General features: G+C 47.4%; 1 protein-coding gene across 1 annotated transcript in view; it reads right to left on the bottom strand.

The window, feature by feature from the left end:
* MYH10 (myosin heavy chain 10) overlaps positions 1-21,421 on the bottom strand; it is a 129,613-nt gene that overhangs the window by 31,276 nt on the left and 76,916 nt on the right. Inside the window, exons 14-21 of the mRNA XM_028500033.2 lie at positions 9,071-9,264; positions 8,858-8,979; positions 6,886-6,955; positions 6,637-6,797; positions 5,517-5,625; positions 5,281-5,412; positions 4,191-4,397; positions 358-495 (exon numbers count right to left, since the gene is read on the bottom strand). Coding sequence (XP_028355834.1) covers positions 358-495; positions 4,191-4,397; positions 5,281-5,412; positions 5,517-5,625; positions 6,637-6,797; positions 6,886-6,955; positions 8,858-8,979; positions 9,071-9,264 — 1,133 coding nt within the window. The remainder of the gene's footprint in view (positions 1-357; positions 496-4,190; positions 4,398-5,280; positions 5,413-5,516; positions 5,626-6,636; positions 6,798-6,885; positions 6,956-8,857; positions 8,980-9,070; positions 9,265-21,421) is intronic.

Below are 21,421 nucleotides of genomic sequence, written 5' to 3'. Positions count from 1 at the left end.
CAATGCAGGGGACATGGGTTCGAGCCCTGGTCCGGGAGGATCCCACATGCCGTGGAGCAACTAAGCCCATGCACCACAACTACCGAGCCTGCGCTCTAGAGCCCACGAGCCACAACTACTGAGCCCACGTGCCGCAACTACTGAAGCCCGTGCACCTAGAGCCCGTGCTCCGCAACAAGGGAAGCCACTGCAATGAGCAGCCCACACACTGCAACGAAGAGTAGCCCCCGCTCGCCGCAACTAGAGAAAGCCCGTGCGCAGCAACGAAGACCCAATGCAGCCAAAAATAAATAAATAAAATAAATTTATTTAAAAAATAAAAATAAAATCAGCTCTTAAATGGAAATAGTCTCTTACTTTGATAAATTTGGAATTTTGGTCCTCGAGAAGCAGAATCTCCTCTTCCATCTTCTTGATCTTGGCCTCTGCCGTCACCTTCTCCAGCTGCAGTTTCTGGCGCGCCCCCTCCTCCTCGTCCAGCTGCTCCTCCAGGTCCTTGGGGAGAAGTACATGCGGTCAGTCTCCACGCTTTCTCTATGAGATTCTACACATGCTAACAAGCAAGGCCAAAATGAAAGGCCAAGTTTTGATTTTCAAAATGGCAGGGTTATTTTTAAAAATATAAAATGTAATTATGTGAAACAGACACGTGTGTCCACTATAGGTTAAGTACAAAGTGGGTCAGTCCTTCTAGAAGCCAACATGGGAAAAGGCAGCAGCTGTGAAAAAGAGCATTTCTTTTAAACCAGCAATTTCAGGAAAAGGCACAGATGTGATTTATATTTAAAAGACCTGTAGCAAAGTGTTATTTATCATACTGAGGAACTATGAACATACTTCAAAAAAGTCTTGGTGATTAAAAGTGGGTATATTTGTAAAATGGGATAATGTGTAGCTATTAAAATCCATACTTTAGAATAGTAGTAACACAGGGAAATTGAATAATATAGTCCAACTACATCAAACACATACTTCATTCATTCTACTATGTATGTTTAGCCAAAAGAGAAGAGAAAGACAACTCAGAAACAACCATGGAAATAGTACAGGTTGGGGAGAAAGGGCTGCCTCAGGTCAGGCGTGCCGTGCCGTTCACAACATGAGCGCATCACTAAACTGGGTGGGATTCCAGAGTTTACACATGGTTTTCCTATAACACGCTTCTCTTTATTTCATACCCTACATTATTGTAGCTAATAAACATATGCATTACAGAACAGAGTTGTACATACAAATCAATATATGGCCAGTTTAAGAAACTTTCAAGGGATTTCCCTGGTGGCGCAGTGGTTAAGAATCCGCCTGCCAATGCAGGGGACATGGGTTCAAGCCCTGGTCCAGGAAGATCCCACATGCCGCGGAGCCACCAAGCCCATGCGCCACAACTACTGAGCCTGCGAGCCTAGAGCCCGTGCTCTGCACCAAGAGAAACCACCACAATGAGGAGCCCGCGCACCGCAACGAAGAGTAGCCCCCGCTCGCCGCAACTAGAGAGAGCCCGCGCGCAGCAACGAAGGCCCAATGCAGCCAAAAATAAATCAAGAAATAAATAAATTTATTAAAAAAATAATAATAAATAAAAGCTCATAAGCACAGAGGTTAAAAAAAAAAGAAACTTTCAAGGGTAACTTTAGCTAAATAGTTTATCACGGTTGATTCTGTAATGGAACCTCTGCATAAAATTAACTTTTTTTGTGAAAAACTTCAAACACACGTGTAAGTACAGAGTAGCACGGTGATCCTGACACAAATGCATCAGCCCAAGCTTAACAAACAAGCATCAGCTCATGGTCAGTGATCACTTCTAAACCCTCAGCTTCTCCCTCCTCCACTGCGTTATTCTGAAGCAAATCCCAGACATCATATTTCACCTGTAAACCTTCGGGCTCTATCTCTAAAAGATGAAGACCTTTTAAAACTACACTTGTTTGAACTGGAATCCAGATAAGGTTCACGCACTGTGATTGACTGATAAGACCCTTAAGACTGCTTTAATTCCTAGGTTCCTTTAAATTTCTTTCTCCTCCCTTTTGGTCACCATTTATTTGTTAAAAAAAACCCCCACAGGTCATTTGTCCTACAGTTTCCCAGAGTCTGGATTTTGTCCACCGCACCCCTGCACTGCACACTCCTAAGGTGACAAAAGCAGTGAACAGAACAGTGGGTCCAGTGTAATTCAATTAATAAATGAATCCACATATATCTGCTCAGAAATATATGCAAAAAAATAATAGGGATTAATGGGATGATGGGTGGGAGGAGACTTATAGGTGCTATTTTGTATTCTCTGGGTATTCTACAATATAGTGTTATAATCGGAAATTAATACTGAAAACAAAACGAGAACCAAAAACAGCTCTAGTAGTTTTTGGTTGAAAAGGAGACAGATCAAAAATCCCTGAAAGCCTCACATGCGGGGGGCAAAAAAAAAAGGACAAGAGACCAACAAGGTTGGGTTTTCCCAAGAGCCATGCAGTTCATATAGAATCTCAGATATTCCATAAGACGGGGGAAAATATTTACTAATAACATTACCATAAATATTTTATAATGTTTGAATTTACAATGGAGATATTAAGATAACAGTGCAAAAACCCAGTGAAAGAGTCTAGAGTAAAGGTTATGAAAAGTATTGAAAAACAAAACAAGCAAAAAACAACAACAACAACAACAAAAAAACCCTGTTCTTACAAGGAAATGCTTGTTTTCTAAAGAGTAATGCAAGCGTTTCATGTGAAGTTGTTAAAACGTGGAGCATAAAACAGTAGGTTGGGGAGACTGGAGATGACTCTGGGTGTCCTTACCCTGTACGAGTAAAATGTTATCACTGAAACGAGCACATGCTCTGAAACAAAGAGAAAATCAAAATGGAAAAGAATTTGATAAAGGATACGTGTATGTGTATAACTGAATTCCTTTGCTGTACACCTGAAACTATCACAACATTGTTAATCAACTATACTCCAGTATACAATAAAAAGTTAAAAAAAAAAGGAGAAAATCAAAACTGTTGATAATACCACCAGAGCTCACTATTATTGGTGACTATTATTCTAGATCTTCTGCACGTTCCCTTATAAAAATCATACATAGTTTGTAAGTTATATACTTTTAGTTAGAGCTTATTGTGGATACTCTTTTGCAACTCTTTACTAATGTATTATAAATACCCATAAAAATAAACATCTTTTTAATTTGTAACTGTATATTATTACGGTAGTTTAAGAATCCCCTATTGTTAATTAGTAGGCTTCCACTGATTTATGCTTAAAGTCCTAGAACTAGAATTGCTGGATTAATGTGTACTTTTTACAGCTTTTGTGATATTTTGCCAACCTATTATGGGATACTGGAAAGCTGTTTGTGTTCAAGAATGGAGAGGGCCTGGACAATATATCGTATGGAGTATCTGCCAAGGAAATAATATGATATCTTTTGCGGTTTTGAGAAATGTCTGAAATGTCTGTGCTTTGCAAAGATAAGCTAAGTGGTGGGGATAAAATTAAGGGAGAGATCTGGAAGAAAGAAAGTTTGGTACTGGACCCATGAAGCAGTGGTGGCAGATACAGACACCCGGACACTCAAGGCCATACTGCATAGGTTGGGGTGGGATTCAAGGAGAACGTGTCTCAGGGTACAGGCACCATCACCGTTGTCCCGATCGCTCATCTGGGTATTTAATCACAGAGAGAACTGTGCTTCACGTGAGGACAGCTGGATCTCAGTAAGAGAGTAGCTACCAGCAGGAAGGGCTAAGTGTTTTATTCTGATTCCTGGCCACCTCCTGCGTCAGTGCGGAGCATTTATTATGAACCACACCATCTCGTAGGTGTCTCTCTAATGAATGGAGTGGGCAGTGTAATTATTAATGATAACACAACGAACAAACTCCGTCCCCACAGACCCTGGGACGTTTCTACTCTGAATCACTTTGCATCCTCTAAGATGCTACATCAGAACATAAAAGAGATTCCTGTTCAAAATAACAAATCTACGTTTGAAGGAATCTATTATATGTGTGCTTCAAGTGATCTTTTAAAGGGGTGGGGCGGGGGGGAGAAACGACTTATTACTTAGGCTCCTTTTGTTCCTCCATGGACACAAGAATCCAAACCCATAGCATCTATTCACGCAACAGATCCATTTGGAAAACCCAAACTATAATCCTAAATGAAACTTATCACAGATACCTGAATATGTGCTTGCATTTTCTTCTTTTCATTTTGGAGGATTTGGTTTCTTTCTTCTTCTTCTTCAACCCTAGACTCCAAGTCATGGAGAATCTCTTCTAATTCCTGCTTTTTAGCAGCAAGTCTTGCCCTCATCTCTTCTGCTTCAGCAAAGAGCTCAGTCTCTGCTTGTAGTTGCTCTGCCAGGATATTCTTCTCTTCTAGCAGCTGCAATGACAATAAAGCGTCCGGTGCTATGACTGGCCGGTTATGCACAAGGGACGGTCACGGGGACTCCAGTGGCCAGTGCAGGTCACCCAAGAAACCCCGAGTTAAAAATACATAACATCACTCGCAAAACTTTCAAATGTATCTTCGGCTCTAGCAAAATAAGCTGGGTGAAAACTTGAGACAACAGAAACAACGAAAAATGTTATCCTGAATGATACATATTAAATTCATGCTATTTTAAAGAATTCCCTTTCTTACTATTAAGGTAATTCACAAAGGGACCAACGAATAGGAGGGGAAATATTACGCAAATGCTATGAAGTTCGTGGTGACTGAAGCCGTCTGGTATCAAATGATATTCTGGCCTCTACTGTTAAAACTTTTTGGCTCTGAACACATCAGCCCTATCACTGTCAACTACAAACATTTCCCGAGTCTCTGCTTTGTCCACGAGGCACAGCTTCCCGAGAGCGGGACGTGGACTCGAGACCACTGTGGCTGGGGAACAGGCAGGGGGTGCCTTGTACTGTCTCATCCTTTTACTTTTTTCTAGGTCCCCGTGAGCAGTCACAGGAAGGTGCTAACACCAGGAGAAGTCTCACTGGTGTTAAACGCACACCTGAGAGCGAACGCGGTCAGCCGGGTGTCCAAAGGGTGACAAAGGCAAACACGCAAGAGGTCAAGCTGATTTCGGTTTACATATACCCCAATGCTTGGCCTAATACACCTGCTGCCTTTATGCTCAAACGTCTATGCTTTGGAAAGGAGTGAAAAATACACACAAGATAAGATGCTGCTTATTTGGAGTTCACTGGGTGGGTCCCTATTCGCAGGATGGCGCATCTTCATGCAGGGCCGAGCGGGAACTGGTGAGCTGTACCTGTTGGTGCTTCCTCTCCATCTCCTCCAGCTCCCCTTCCACCTTCGTCTGCTTCTCTTTCACCTTCAGCAGCTCTTCGTCTTTGGCCTGGAGCTCCTCCTCTTGGCGAGTGACTTGTAGGAGCGGCTTCACCTACATTCACGACATTGAACACCGACTGTCACACCCTGCGCCTCCCCGCCCCTGGGCTTCTCTCGATCCCGTGCGCGCCGTCCCGGGGGGAGCCGGGCGCCCACCTTGGTGAAGACGCGCCACCACTGCCAGTGCCGCAGCTTCAGGTACGCGGCGCAGTTGCGCTGCAGCACCTTCAGGGCGCTCAGCTGCTGCTGCTTCTTGGCGAAGGCCCTGAAGAAGAGGAAGGAAAACTAGTTAAAGAGAACTGTGGTTTTGTGTTTGTTTTGTTTTGCTTGTAAACAACAAACATTTGTTTCTCACAGTTCTGGAGGCTGGGGAGTCCAGGATCATGGCCCCGGCAGATTCCGTGTCTGCCGAGGACCCACTTCCTCACTGACGGCTTCTTCTTGCTGTCGCCTCACACGGGGGAAGGGCGAGGAAGCTCTGTGGGGTCTCGCTCGTGAGGACACTAATCCCATTCGTGAGGGCCCCACCTCCATGCACTAATCACCCCAAAGGCCCCACCTCCAAACACCATCCCACTGGGGATTAGACTCTGGCACACGATTCTGGGGGACACATTCGGTCTACAGCAAATAAGAGAGAACTGGCTTTGACAGCTGCTCTCATAGGAGACTTCCTAGAGGTAAATGTTCTTTGAGGGCCGGGCTGGGGATCGGGGACATGACCACGTCCCTGCCGGATGGCGGGCCTGCTCCGCCGACCTCAACTCTCGTCACGGGACCTGGCGCTTTGTTCACAGACGCTGCCGGAAACGGCCCCTGCCACCCACCCCCGGACACACGTGTGTGCGCGCGCACACGGGTGTGAACAAGGCCCTGCTCTCCCCTTCCCTTTGCCGTGCTCTTCATCAGTCCTCTATTAGATACGCTTTTCTTTTTGGATCTGTCACAGGAGAAACATTCCTCTTTCTTTCTAAGGTACTCTTTCTCCTCCTTCCCTCCTGGACTGGACCTGCAGATCATCGTGCTCACACCTCTCATTTACAGACGGGCTCAGAGGAGCCCTCCCCGAGGACCCACGCTGAAGCAGGACCCCTTTATTGTCTGTCTTGGCCCCTTGTTTGTGTCCTCATTTAGAACGTGTATCTGCTTACCTGGCTCTCGGTCCCACAGGACAGGGACCTCAAGTCTCATGCGCTCTTGTATTTCTAGCACAAAACACATGCTTATTAGCACAAGCACACACTCTTAAGCATTTAATACATGATTTCCCACTTACTTTCTGGCTAAATAACCTCTGCAAACAGCCTGAAAGAAGATAATGATATCGGTAATTTTTAAATCTCTTTCTTCCTCTAAGTGTGCCAAAACTCCAGCTCTGAAAAATATCTTGCTCTGTCCAATCCTGTACAAGTTTGGGTCCAATTCTAAAGCCCGGATCTGAGAGAGAAAGAGTCTGTTTATTATTTTTGCTACAGGAAAGATTGTGTCAACAGCCCACGAACTAGCAAAATCCAGAAGAGCTTACCATGCGCTCACAAGCCTGTTTGCCATCCATAAAACCCTTAGGAATAGCATTTGGAGTTAGGATCTCATATCTGTAAGAAAAGCAGCCAAAAAGCCTTTTGTAAAAATCTGTGGAAATGTTTACCTACTAACTATGAGTTTTGCTTTCTCTAAGAGGCAAGAATATAATGGGCAGTCATGTCGAATTAAGAGTAAAGAAATGACCAGCCGATGATCTGAGGTTTTCTGCAGATCTAATTTCTATTTCTTAAAAGCAGCAGCAAAATGAAAACGCAGTCAATTCTCCCAAGTCAGAGACCATGTTTAAGATGTTGTGGTGGAGAGGAATCAAAAGCATGGTGATTGTAGAAACTTTTTGTTTTTTTTTTCCCCACAAAATGTCCACATCCTTAAGATGCAAGGAGAACCTGGCTCTTTGCGTGTTGAGTCACTGTCAGCTTGCAGGCATTTATCAGATAACAGAAAAGGCTGTAAGAGCAATGCTTGGAGGCCTCTGTTTAGAACAGGAGGAAGGGGACGTCCCTGGTGGCGCAGTGGTTGAGAATCCGCCTGCCAGTGCAGGGGACACGGGTTCGAGCCCTGGTCCGGGAAGATCCCACGTGCTGCGGAGCAGCTAAGCCCGTGAGCCACAACTACTGAGCCCGTGTGCCGCAACTACTGAAGCCTGCGCGCCTAGAGCCTGTGCTCTGCAACAAGAGAAGCCACCGGGATGAGAAGCCCACGCACCACAACAAAGAGTAGTCCCTGCTCACCGCAACTAGAGAAAGCCCGCGCACAGCAACGAAGACCCAATACGGCGAAAAATAAATAAATTAAAATAAATAAATTAAAAAAAAAAAAGAGCAGAACAGGAAGAAGTCTCAGGGTGACTCAAAACAGCACTAGGCTGGGTGCACATATGTTCACCGACCTGCACACCTGAGGTCTGTGCATTTACTATATGTGGGTTATACCCCAAGAAAATAAGTTTTAGCACAAAGACAGTGGCTGTATTAAAAGAAGAATCCTGGCTACTTCAACCAACTTTGTATTTTAGATGCCAGTTATGTTCCATTTTCTCCTATCGAATAAAAAGTGAAAATCTACCAGCTCGTTTATCATATAGTGGGGCCATAATAAGGGTTTCCCTGAAAACCTGTAGGGATTGGAACGGTTTTTCAACTGGATTCCCTCTGGGAGAAAGGGCTACTCTTTGACCTGCAGCACTGTTTATTTTATGGAAAAACAAATGCTTCATATCTGGAAACTCGATTTCCAGGAGCAAAGAGGAAAAAGGCAAACTAGACTAACTGTTAAAGAAAATTACATAATACACTTAAAAAAAAAAGTCTTCATGCATTTCTATTGCACACTGATCTTCTCCCTCTTGTTTTTTTCCTAATTCTTTTCTAATCTCTTGTATTTCCGACCCTACTTTTTAGTAAGAGGATTGTAAGAATACACACACGGGCACACACAGTGGGAAAAATTTATACATACACACATACACAGATATATTCATTGAAAAGAAGATGGAAAGAAATGTCCCAAAGTGCTTTTAGGAGTCACAGCTGAATAATTTTTATTTACTTTTGACGTAATTAAAATTTTTCCTAAAGGGAACATACGTTATTCCTATATTTTAAAAAATCAGTTTACAATAGAGTTATGTTTCAATCCCAGGTAGAACTGTCTGAATGAGTGAACTGTAGGTTCTCAGCTCTCTGCGCTTCCTTGCAGCTGCCTCAGGGCCCCAAGGGCAGGGAGCAGTCTTCGCTGCGCTGAGAAGCTATGAGCACCCTGCCTCTTTGTAGAGGAGGCGCTCAATGCTCCCGGCCAACGATAAAGGTAATAATGATGACCGCCCTCCTATATGAAAGGAGAACGGAAGCCCTCCAGGGAACAAGGAAAAGTCTTTTCTCTTCATCTCACTGTTTGACTCATAGTCAGATAAGCTTTGATACACACAGAACCCAGGTAAAGGTGAGCAATACCTCTGTCTGAACTCCTGGAAAACAATCCGGTTGGGGAATCCCTGGCGACAGATTCTGATCCCTTCCAGGACACCATTGCAGCGAAGCTGATCCAGCACTAGGTGCGGGTCCAGTTTTCCAGCCTAATCAAGCAGATGACAGTTTTAGAGTTCATCTTTGTGACTGGGCCTCGCTCAGCCTTCAACACCCGCATCCGCTTTGCTGAGCACGTACCCGCTTCTCGTGATTGGGAATGATGCAGCGCACAAAGTTAGGGTTGGTGTTGCGCAGCGTTGCCATCAGCTTGGTGAGGGATTCTTTGTAGAGCTGCCCGACTGTACGAAACATGCCCTTCTTGGTTTTATAGGCAGAGCCAAAAGCTGTCTCCGTCATCCCCGTGACTTGATCCAGACCCACGATCCGGTCCACTGGTGGAAATAAAAAAGACAAGGGAAAATAAGCCAACTCTAACTCTTTAGCAGGGAGAGAAAAGACAGAGTGAGAGTGCAGCAGCACAAGCTTTGTGGGACAAATGATAAGAGGTGCCATAGAGGTAAGGCAGTCAGCATATCTAGACACTGCACAAGCCGTGGAACTAAAAGCCACACACTTCTAGGGCAGGATACTGTAGTGCTCTGACAACTTCGTACCACATACCAGCAGGTGCCTTCCGCTGCACTAGTGTCAGGAGCTCACTGCCTGATAACGTTTGCCTGTTACATGTACAGTTATTTGGTAAATGAAAGATTATTGGCTGGCACTGATACACAAACCGACACTGTGACAAGTCTCAAAATAGGAAATGGCTTCTAAAAATGTACACTAAGATACACATTTATACAAAGCAAATCCACTTAGCGAATATGCTCAGCAATTAGGGACCAGAGCCATCTCTTATTGGTCATTAGATTTCCAAAGAGAAAGGCCAACAAATGCAGGAAGATTCGATCACATCAGCTCACGTCTTTAGGAAGGAGTAAACTCCAACTCTCTCCTCAAAGCACGGATGACACTCACGAAAGGGCACGAACGCTCCATCGGAAGGAGTCTTCTGAAAAGTAATCAGTGCCTGAGCCGAGTTCAACGATGGTTAAACCTCTCAGACGCTACGCTCTTATTAAAGCAGCTGACGGTTTCCACTGTCCACACACCTAACGCTTCCAGTGATGGGATCACACGCAGAAGCCCGGCAAGCGCACCAGCCGCCAGCCAAACATTCGGTGCCTAATATGCTCTCGTTAAAAAAAAAATCTGATGAATGAATGAAACACCCAACTGAAATATTTTTTTTAAAAAACCACAATATCAGTGGAACTACCCCATCAACGCTCTCTTCGACCCTAGCAGTCCCACGCTCCTTCCGTTTGAGCCCCAGGGCAGAAAGCACGTGGGCACCTGGCACCACGTGAAGTGCTCTCTCAGCAAAACCTCAGTCTTGATTCCAATCCTTGATGTCCAGTGAGGCTTTTATGGAAGAGGCAACCTTGGCCCAGGAGGTAAGGGAACTGTCCAAGTCACGCAGGCCTTCCGTAGAAGCTGCGAGGAGGGTGGATGACGCCTGCGCACTACCTATGCTTTCTCCTCGGTGAAGCCGCCAGACTCGAGGGTTTAGGTCAAAGCTCCTCCTGCTTGCGCCCCTTGGGGACCACCGCTCTCCCCTGCCTTCAGCCCGTCTCTCCTCACCAAGCCTGGCCCTGCACGCGCCATGACAACCAACTTCCGTAAGCCCGCCCACTTCCGTCTCAGAGCCGGGCCTCTTTCTAGGCGGTTCCTACACTTGCCATTCCTCATCCTTCCCGCCAGTTTCTCATCGTGCAGCCAACTGGCTTCCAGGCCACCCTCCCCCCACACCCCATTCCACTCAGGCCATGACAGGCCCGGGCCGTAGTTAACTTGACCCTGGTCCATTTACCTGTGGACCATCACAGCAGCATTCTAGAAACTCTCCACGCCTGGCTTCTCTTACCTTCTCCTGGCCCTCGACCCACCTCTCTAACTACCACACTCTCCTTGATGACTTCTCTGTTGCGTTTTCTGTACATCACGACGCTCACCGAGGGCCCAAACTCAGCTCACCTAAAATCCTTTCTAGAATAAGACAGGACACAAGTGCGGGCAGACAGCACTTGGCCAGAATTCTGCCTTCCTCAAGCCCCAGTCTCATCCTGGGCGATCACATTATACCTGACCTCCCAGCACCAGCACTAAACACCTATATTCTCCTGTCCACCCAGAAGTCACAAAGCTGCCTCTGCCTTCCACAAAGTGCCCCTCACGTCTGCTTTTCTCAGTATCACCTCCCTCTAACCTAGTGCGACGTCTGGCATATAACATGCTCGATACATATATGTTAGCAAATAAATGAAGTAAACATTAAATGCTTTCACAATTACAAACAGTGAGAAATGCACTGAAAGAAAAGAACAGGATGCTAGGAGAAGGATGGACGGTTCGAGACCTCTCTGGAGAAATTACGTTTAATGCCTTAAGGGTAAGGATGAGCCAGTGGAGAGACCACTGCAGGTAGTGGGAACAGCAGGTGTGAAGGACCAGAGGCAGGAAGAGGTGCAAGAAGCTGGCGCCAGCGGGGCCTCAGGACTGGGGAGGTGAGGGCACGCACGCGATAGAGAATGGACTGGGGGAGGGGTCAGGGAGCAAGGCGCGACCCGTGTTGTAGTCCGGACTCTAAGAGAGACGACGGTAGGCTGAACTTGTAAGATCACAGAGGAGATGGTGGAGAAGGAAGATTCCAGATGTGTTTTGGTGGCAGGACTGACTTGCTCTTAGGATGAACTTGGTATGGAGAATAAGGCAGAGGGCGAGGGCAAGAACTCCTGGGATTTGGGCTTGGGCGGGCAAGTGGCTGGTGGCACCACTGGGGAGATGGGGAGAGAAGGGGGTTCTGTGGGCAGAAAGATGGATCCAAACTCTACTTTAAGTTTGTGGCGCCCGTGAGACACTGAGGCGGAGATGTCAAGTGGACAGCGGACAGCCTGCTGCTAAGAAAAGAGGTCTGAAGGAGAAAAGGTGGGTTTGGGAGTTGCTGACTTCCAGATAGGATTTCAAGTTATGGGGCCGGCTGAGCCCCCCAAAGGGCGAATGACCGGAGCCCCACGGAGCTGGGGCAGGAGGGGGAGCTGGATAAGGAGGATGAGAAGGGGCTGGAAGTAGGGGGGCCCAAGGTCAATGTCCTAAACTGAAGCACATTCTCCCTGTCCCTCCTCCTGTATATCTAGTGCAGACGTGGCCACGGGTTACTCAAGCCAGAAACTGGGAGTCGGCCTCCACGCCCCTCCCACCTCCAGCTGCTGATTTACTGAAACCAGTCACGTCAAACTTCCGGAGCCTTCAGTCCATCCCTCCTCTCCACTGCCCTGGTCTGTACGACAACGCCCTACCGGGTTCCTTCCTGCAGCCTCACTCTCCCATTTCATCCTCCACCCCTGCAGCCACAATGTGCTTTCCAGTTACACCTTTGTCATGATTAACAGCTCTGTGTAAAACTAAGAAAGTTCCTTGCTGCCAGACTTAAAATCCCTCCATTTCTCCTACAGCTTGTAGGAAACGGTCCAAGTAACAGCCCAGCAGCAGAGCACAGGGATGAAGAACTCTACCCAGAGTCAGAAACACCTGCCACCTACAAGCTGCGTGAACTTGGGTCTAGTTGCCCATCTTCTCCCAGCCTCAGTTTGTTCCTCTGTGAAATGGAGCCAAGGTGACCTACCTTACAGAACCGAGGTGCCTAGAAAGCATGAAGTGCTCGGTGAAGGGACCTATCAGCTTCCCTAGATGCCAGCTCTACAAAGCAGCTGCATTTTCTCCAAGACACAAAAAGCTCTCAGGTCTCCATCCTTTGCTCTCTGCCAGGAACCCCGCCTCCTTGCGAACTCATAATGGCTTTTAAATCTCCAGCCCTTTCCCTACCACCTCTTCCTGTCCCACTGCCTCCAGGCTAAACAGGCCACTCCCTCCTCAAAGCTTCCAATCACATACGTCAGACCCTGGGATGACACTTCCACTCTGTTCCCTGTATATTCCGGCTGGACTAAGCTTCCGGGGACGTCTCTCTCCAGCATCGAACACACACGGGGTCCTGAAAGCAGATCCCTGGTGTCCCTGGACCCCTCTGATCACCAGCTCAAATGGCTTCTTCTGCCTTCCCGACGTCCTGATGTTGGCCTGAACGTGGTCCCTGGCACACAGTAATTTTTTTTTAAACAAATATCCACTGAATGAACACAAAATTACCCACAGGAACAAGTCACGCCCGTAACAAAAGAGAATGCGCACCGCGCTGACTTTGCGGGGATTTAGCGCACCGGCCTGTGCACCGCGCTGACTTTGCGGGGATTTAGCGCACCGGCCTGCGGCTCTTTCCCTGAAGGGGCAGCTCCTCTTCCACAGTGCAGGACGGCAGGGACCCACGACGCAGCCCCGGGCAAGGACCACTTTTTTTTTTTTTTTTAAGTAATAAACAAAAAATATTATCATAATGAGCCTGATTTTCAAATTTAACTTTAATAAGGGTAATCCAAAGCTAAATATTAAGATTTTTTAAAAAATTAATGCTTCAGACTTTCAGTTTTTTGTTTTTTTTTTAATTCAAAAACTTAAACTCAGGGTTAGTTTCTATCAATGAGTAAAATTATTGGGTAAAAGAGAAACACTTTGGGAACTTCATTTGGGAACTTCATTTGGGCCACACTAATCATATACGATTTCACTCAAAAATCAAGACCTAGAAAAACCTCTGTTTTAAAAGAATATTTTCTTGTTGAAAACTGTTCTGGCAGGAACCAGACAAAGGTGAAAAATGCAGACAAGATTCTAGCAGCCCCCTGAAATAAGCAGCACTGCCTCCTCTAAGACTTAATATCACTCCTAAAACCTCAACGTGTCTGCTGCCCAGGGTTTCAAGGTAAAGGAATGGCTTTGTTTAGCCTCCTCCTCCTCCTCCATCCACGAAAGGCTGGTTAGGCTGCTGGTGGGCACTGCAATTCATTATTTGGCTGCCCAGTGGCCTGAAAAGAGTTCCAAGGATTTTATACTAACAACTTATTCATCCATAAACCCTATGCGGACAGTCAGAAATGAGATGAGCTCCACAGACCTGCGATCTCTAAGGGCATGTTCATAGTTTAAGAGGAAAAAAACAACAACAACAACTGTAATCCTCTATCTCATAAAACCGCCATCAACTGTTTTACGTAAGGAATGGTATCGTCTACAGCCGGAATGCTTAACTGGCCCTTCTTCTAGCGGACAGTCTCGGGAGACAAGAGGAATACATGAGATTTTGTGGTTTTGAAATCTGTGCACGGGCCAAAATACTAGTGCTATTATTTCATTTGAAGTATTTAAGCCAGTTCTTCAGAAACTCTCTCTAGATAATAGAGCTGGAAACCAAAAAGGGGGGGGCGGCGAAAACTGTCTAAGTGTTAACTTTAATACCCAGACACAATGATTAGGAACTACGTCACACACCCCTACCCTAGAGGAGCCTCTAGTCCTCAGCACTGCGGCAGCCGCATGGCGGAGTCTCAGCGCTCATTCGCATAAGGCTCTTCTACTCTTGAGGCACTAAAATGTTACTAACGGTTGAAAATGATTCCGAAACAAATATTTAACTGCTATGAATTCCCAGAAACAACCTTAACATCGAATAGTCCATCTCCAGGGTACGGCCATTACACAGTAATAACAAATGTACAGTGGTTACATAACTGGGTTGTAGAACCCATCTGTTAAATGTTCTAGAGTGTCTGGGAAGTTTTAGAAAACTTCCAGGAAGTTCAGCAGTTGACGGGGAGCGTGTGCTACGGGAAGAGAGCGATCTGCCTTCCACCAAGCGCCAGCGTTAAGGTGACCTGAAATTTGTCTCCCTTACCCACCCTCGCCATCTGTACTTTCTGCCCCTGCAGAAGCCAAAGTTTGGGCACACGGGGAGCCCCACACCTCCCGCCAGCGCCTCCGGCACGGCCACTCCTGCTTCCTCCCGCGGGCGGGCCCCATGAATATGACCCATGCCCGCCCCGGGCAGCACAGCATGACTGCCTGTCAGCGGGGCCTCGGGGCACTGTGAAGAAAAGAGGACCTGCGGGACACAATGGCCAAGCAAATAAGCATTTATTGATTTTCTCTGTTTTTTTATAATTAGAACAGCAGCAGCAACCAGGGTGCAAGAGCAATTACGGCGGCTGCAGAGGCAGCCGCGGCCAGTGCAAGGCCAGGCAGGCAGCGCGTACTCAGGCACTTCCCGGGCTGGGTCGGGCTCTCGCTGCCCCGTCTGATACTCGCGATAACCCTGAGAACTAAGTGTCACTGTCCCCACTGGACCTCGGGAACTGGAGGTGCTGTCCTCCGAAGCTGCTTCTCCTCGAGCTCCCAACTCTGGTTAGAACTCAAGATAAAGAAATAGGAAAGAGTAGAATACGCAACGACATATAAAACCTTCGTCCACTGAACACGAAGACAATGAAACTGCGTACAGAAACCGGACCAGACCTAGACCAGAGAGTCTCAAAGGCACTAAAAATAGGGGTTAGGACCAGTGGATATAATCTACACGGAGATCCAATGGTGACTGCTTTTATCACTCGTGCTACTGGATACTGGCGACTCACTGAAGGAAAAAAAAGACTGGTTCAACGTCTTCAAAGTCAGAACATCGTCATTTCCGTTATGCCAAGAAGGAAGGGAAGAATTCCGGGGCCGCTAGGAGATGAAGGGAGACCCCGGGGGGCAGCCCTCCTGCAGGCCGGGACCGAGCTCTCTCTGCTGATTCCCAGCCCCAAGTGAACTGCTGCCACCACGTTTCAAGTGCTGCTTCTACGAGAGATTGAAAAGGGTGGAGGGAGTTCTCTATCACGACTAAAACTTGCTTCCTGTACTTTTCACGATGTCTCCGGTGGTCACCCTTCCAGACCCGTCAGCTGCCGTCCAGCACTCGTGGGGGGGGTCAGAGAACCTAAGGGTACTTACTACCCTGTGAAGGACATGGCAGGTGTCCGCTAGCGTTAGGGCAGATTACACACAACCGTCCCTCCGACACAGTTCGCATCAGGACCAAAGCCACAAACTGCCACCCCTATCATCACAGGCCCTTTTAGTCTAAAAACACCGCCTACCACTTTGAGGTTAGGAACCCGCTTTGCTAATTCATTGCATCCTCCATTACTAGTTTATCCCAGGAGTCTAGATTTTCAAAATATATTTGGAAGAAAACAGTCCTTTGGTTTATAGCAGAAACTTGTATGACCTCCTTATTCTGCCTCTAGGAATTCTGTTCCTTTCTCTCCCGCACTTGTTATTTGATGGTTTTGGGAACCTCTCTTTACCCCCATCTCTCATCTTTCTCCTCAAAAGCCCGCACATTCTTCTAATGCTGTTTTCCTAACCTCATGACTGTACTTAGAAGCACAGGGCCCGCGGTAGCTCTTTGTCATCTCATTGAGAGGCACCGCCCACCTCAGTGGGTCAAAGGCCATCACGATTTGATCCTGAGGATCCCCTTCATCCACCGTCTTCCGAGAAATCACTGAAAATACTCAAGCCCATGTTTTCATTTAAAACCCGTTACCCCTCCCTGGGGTTTGAATCCATGAGCACATGTTGAGGAGAACATTTCTGCTGTAGAAATATCAATACTACCTACAACTTCAAAGACCACCTGTGGCCACGGTGGATGGAAGGCCCTCCAGGGTGGGGAGAGATTGAGACCCCGACACTCGGGTCAGCTGGCTGACTCAACCAGAGGCCACCTCATGAGAGAGACGGACCAGGCACACATTTCCAGTGCCCAGGCAAGCAGACGGGGAGGAGGGAGCCGGCTCCCTCAGGGAATGGTTTTGTCTAGGGTGGCCCCGTACCTGATCCTGCAGGTACAGAAAAGCACCTGGTCCACAGACCCCGAAGATCACGGTCCCACAGGAAAGAGCATCTGTGCTGCAGGAGAGGGAAGGCCATGGTGGGAGGGCTGGGCGAGGCTGCTGCCCCTAGCTGCTGGGTGTGGGACACCCACCCGCAGACTTCACGGTGCACCCGTCTGGTGCCAGGAGCGGGGGAGTGATGGGGGCCCACGGGCTGGAAGTCTCTTAAATGGTTAGAAATCCAAGAGCTGGAGGAATGAATTTTAAAGAGGGAGCTCTACTTTGGGAGAAAGTCCAAAAGATCGAGCGCTGACCTTTCAACAAAGCACAAGTCCCAGGCAGAGACCATAAGCTTCAAACTACCATCTAACTCTTTCCCTCCCCACTTCCTCAACTCTCTCAGTACCCCCGAGGCCAAAGATGACTGACCTTGAAGATTTCTCCTGCGGACTAGTCATCCCAGCTCACGGAGCAACCTTCGGCATACTCTCTCCCTTCCTCCGCCCCCTTGCTTGCAACCTACTGCTTTCACAGTACGTGAGCCAGAACTGACCCCAGGAATCGTGGATTAAAACGGGTAGGTTTCTTTCACATATTTTTAAAACACTTTTGAGATGGGTTTGGGTCTCAGCATTATGTTCCAAAAATCATGAAGGAAATTTTATAAGACGAATTTGACTTTACCTTTGAGTTTTTACTACTTGACAATTTCACTAAACAACTGGAAGGTTAGGTGATCTTCATTTATATTAGGCTTTTGGAGGGCCTCTTCGCCATGGTTAGGCTGCAATTCTTTCCTTCCTTGCATCTATCTATCTATCTGTTTTTAAAGTACAGTCGATATACAGGTTAGGCTGTATTTTAAACAGGGCAAAGGATTCAAACCATAAGGCCCAAATGTGTGAAGCTCAATTAGGTACAGGTTCTAACACTCCACTCTTCTTATCAACGTGCACATATCAAGCCTTGTAGATAGTTTCATGGTTTTCAGTTCGAAAGAAAAGGGCAAGTAGCCAGATATGCACATAAAGTCCAAATAAAAGGCATAATGATGAGACCAACATACGTGAGGTAATTATTTGTTCACAAAATGTTAATGACTTGAAAAAAGAAAAAAAAAAAAACCTACTCCTCCTTGGAGTTCCTTAGAGTTGAAAATTTAAAGGTAACTCAAAGACAAAGGAGATATTACTGGGCACATCGACTGCTAACAATTCCCTTAGAGGACTGTGTGTCAAACGGCACTCCTGGAAAAGGTAGCGACAGACCTTTTGCCCTGCGGTGCTTAAGGGCTACGCATAAAAGAAGCAATGTGTAGGCAGTAGCGACTGAATCGTTTATGCGCTCAAACAGTTGCCTTGAAGGATAATAAAACGGAGCATGAAATGAAGGTTCATGCAGGTCTATGAGCAAAACAAAAACAGAAACCCAGAAACCAAGCCCCCGTCCTCCCCGGCCACCCTGCCAGGCCCCCCACCCCGCAAGTTCTTCCTCTGGGCTGAAACCCCTTGTGTTTGGAAGACCTACAGGCTTTATCCATTCACCTGGTGGCTCATGAAGACCAGAAACACTGTCATAGAAAGAAGCTCTCTGAATATTCTGAATCTCTAAAGCAGAGAAACAGCAAAAACAGGAGGACAGAGGGGCAAATACACAAACACTTCAGTTAGTGTGAAAGACATTCGACATCACAAGTCAACTTTGCAATTGGGCTACAAAAGCAGCTAGTCCAGGGCAGACCCCATGCAAACATTACTGTTTAGAGAATTTGCACATCTGGACAAAGTTCTGTATAAAATAAATGTATATAGCTGAATCATTCCCAACTCCAGGCGTGAGCATTATATCATATTAATGTCAAATGGTTACCCACATGTAAAGGCAGGATGAAATTTGAGAGTAATAAGGTACTATTTGCGTTGTCTTTCATAAAATTATCTTCCAATTAGCAAATTAGGACAAGACTGCAGCAAGTTAGATTACTCTGGAAAAGGTAAATATTAGTGGCATTTACTGTCAAAAATTCACACTGCTGTGTAATTTTATTTCCAATCCAGATTTTGGAAATATAATTTACTTCAAATACAAACTACGAATAGGTAACTACCGCTAAGGAAAACAAAATTCGATTGGAGCAAGTTCTATTGTACAAAATGTTAAAGCAACTTCAAATCATAACTAAGATGATACCTACTGATCATACCGTTACTCATGAAAATATCAGAGGAGACACATTTACATGAAAATGTAATTTTAAAGTCTTTTCTTCCTTGTATGTTAGCCCCGAGAGGTGGCAAGAAATCGTGTGCAGCTGGTAGAGAGATCGCAAAACATCTTTCAGCAGAAAAGTAGGGCACTATGAATCTCTAGGGCAGGGCTGCCACCAATAAATCTTATTTCTCCTGGTTTGGCCTGGAGAAAACTCTAACACAAAGTTTATTTTAACATGAAATGTTTTATACTCAAGGCGTTGCACCTTCACAGGCAAACTATATTCATACATCATATACGCATACATTCAGTCAACTTGTCATTTTCTGCCTTTGAATTGATGTGGCTGTAAAAAGAGAAAAATAATCACATGCTTTTCCAGGGCTATTTTCTTTTCCTAGAGAAGAAGCTCCCCTTTTCCCAAGACATCTCTACGTCCAGAGTGAGCATGATGAGTTCTCCACCCTACGACCCTCTTCAAACCCCTGTGCCTGCCGCTAACCTCATGTGAAACACACGGTCCTCGAAATCGGAGGAGCCTGGCATCAGGCTCTGCCTGCCCCTCCCCCCGACGGTGGGTCACCTCTGAGAGCCTGTCACTCCGATTAAACTGAGTAACCGTCCACCTGAGCTGACGGATGGCAGGACTTCCCACTAAGAGAAGCGATATCAGGAGAGCAAACACACAGGCTGAGTCCGGAGCGGATGCTGGCACAGCCAGGTCACAATGGGGAGAGGATTCCGCTCAGCCCATTTGGACAAGAGTGGCCGCACGTGCTCCCAAGCTGGCCACGTGGAGAAAGGCGAGGGCCCCGGCAGGGCCTGAGCTGTGGGCCAAGGAGCGGTGGACAGGGCTTGAGCCAGGACGGGAGGGCCCCGCAGGCCACACGCCTTTCCTCTCAGAGCTTCTGCCATCAACTGAGTAACCTGTCTGTAGCTAGTCCATGAAAAGCACAGAAAGGCAGGTAAGGGCTCTGCAGATGGGGTCCTACCTGTGAGACACGTCACCCACACCTGTGACACGGAATGTGCATCATATCATCAATGCAGCTGCAGCCCCCATCTCCACCCTCACCTGCCGGATCTCACATTCTTGGCACTTCTGACCCGCTGCCGCCAGAGGCCCTCCCGTACCTGGACGGTGAGGTGGGGAGTTAAAGAAGGAGCCTGGAAGGAGGAAGCCGAGGCAGAGGCTCCTCGGTCCCGTTCCCGCCTGTGTGCGTGTCCTGAGTTTCCATCCAGAGGAAGGCCCTGGGCGGCAGGGAACACGCTGGTCACGGTTCCCGAATCCACCTCACTGCTGACAAGCATGGGCGGTGAGCTGGTCCAGCATGGCTGGACACGCAGGGTCACAGGAACAGGTCAGGGGCTCCAAAGGTGTTCCCCACAATATTGTTTTCGGTTAAGAAGTGAAAAGACAAGAGTCAAAAGTGGTTCACAACGTCAGAACCAGTGTGTAAGCCTGGGACCTGCTGTCATGATTCCCCAAACACCTGCTTCTCTTCTCATTCAAAATGAAGAGAGAATATCTGTTTTTGAGACTTTAGCGGTCAAATGCTAGTTTCCTCTGTTCGTCTTCTCCCTGGCTTTCCTTCCACGGTCACCTCGCGCTGAACTCCCCGCTTCCAGGGTCTTTCACCCCGATCCATCCAACAAACCACTGCCCGCTTTGCTTCTTCAAGTTCACGCTGTGTCCCTACCCTGGCCCGTAAAACTACTGATGCCATTTAGTCAATGAAGTCAAATTCACCTGAGACTGGCCACCGCGGTACTCCGTGCTCCGGCCTCATCCATCACCGGCCTCATCCATCACCGGCCTCATTTCCCGCTCACTCTGCCTCCTGGCCCCAACCCTGCCCTAACGCCCCATCGGGGGGACACTCACCCCGAGCTGGGATTTTCCACTTCCGCCCTGTGACCGTTCCTTCTACCGGCTTCACCCCCGCTTCTTCCACACCAACATCACTCCTAAAAATGCCATCCACCCCTAGATGAGTGGGTTCGCAGAAACCTACTCACCCTCTACGGTTAAGGCCCCGACAGGATGTGAATGTTCGTCAGGGGGTGCTGGGAGACTGCCCGGCCCTTAGCACGTGCTCAGGAAATGCTGGCTTTCTTTGTTTCTTCAACAAAGTATTATTTTTCGAGGACAAGGAAAACTGCCTCATCCTTCATGACATCTGACCTTAGCACCCCAGGAACAAGGCAGTCCCCGCTCAGCTGTCCCCGTGGCATTCATCTCAGGGGTCTGCGACACTCAGCTGTCTGTCCTCACGTCTCACTTCCTTTGCTCTGAGATCTGAGCGGAGCCAGGAGGAGGGGTGGGCGCGGTGGGCTCCGTGGGCCACACTGCCCGGGGCAGCACAGCGGAATCGACTCCGGATTGAACACAGCATTTCTGACGGGCAGCGTTACTCCTTCCTCCTCTTTTCGTGGCGCTTCCTGTGTACCTTTCCCACTGACCTGTGCTGCTCTTCCCAGCCCTGTGGACCTGGAGGCCACCAGA

This window comes from Physeter macrocephalus, chromosome 14 (assembly GCF_002837175.3).
Source record: "Physeter macrocephalus isolate SW-GA chromosome 14, ASM283717v5, whole genome shotgun sequence".
In the NCBI taxonomy this organism is placed as follows: Eukaryota; Metazoa; Chordata; class Mammalia; order Artiodactyla; family Physeteridae; genus Physeter; species Physeter macrocephalus.
The sequence above is the reverse complement of the archived record's forward strand: the minus strand, read 5'-3'. Positions and strand labels throughout refer to the sequence as shown.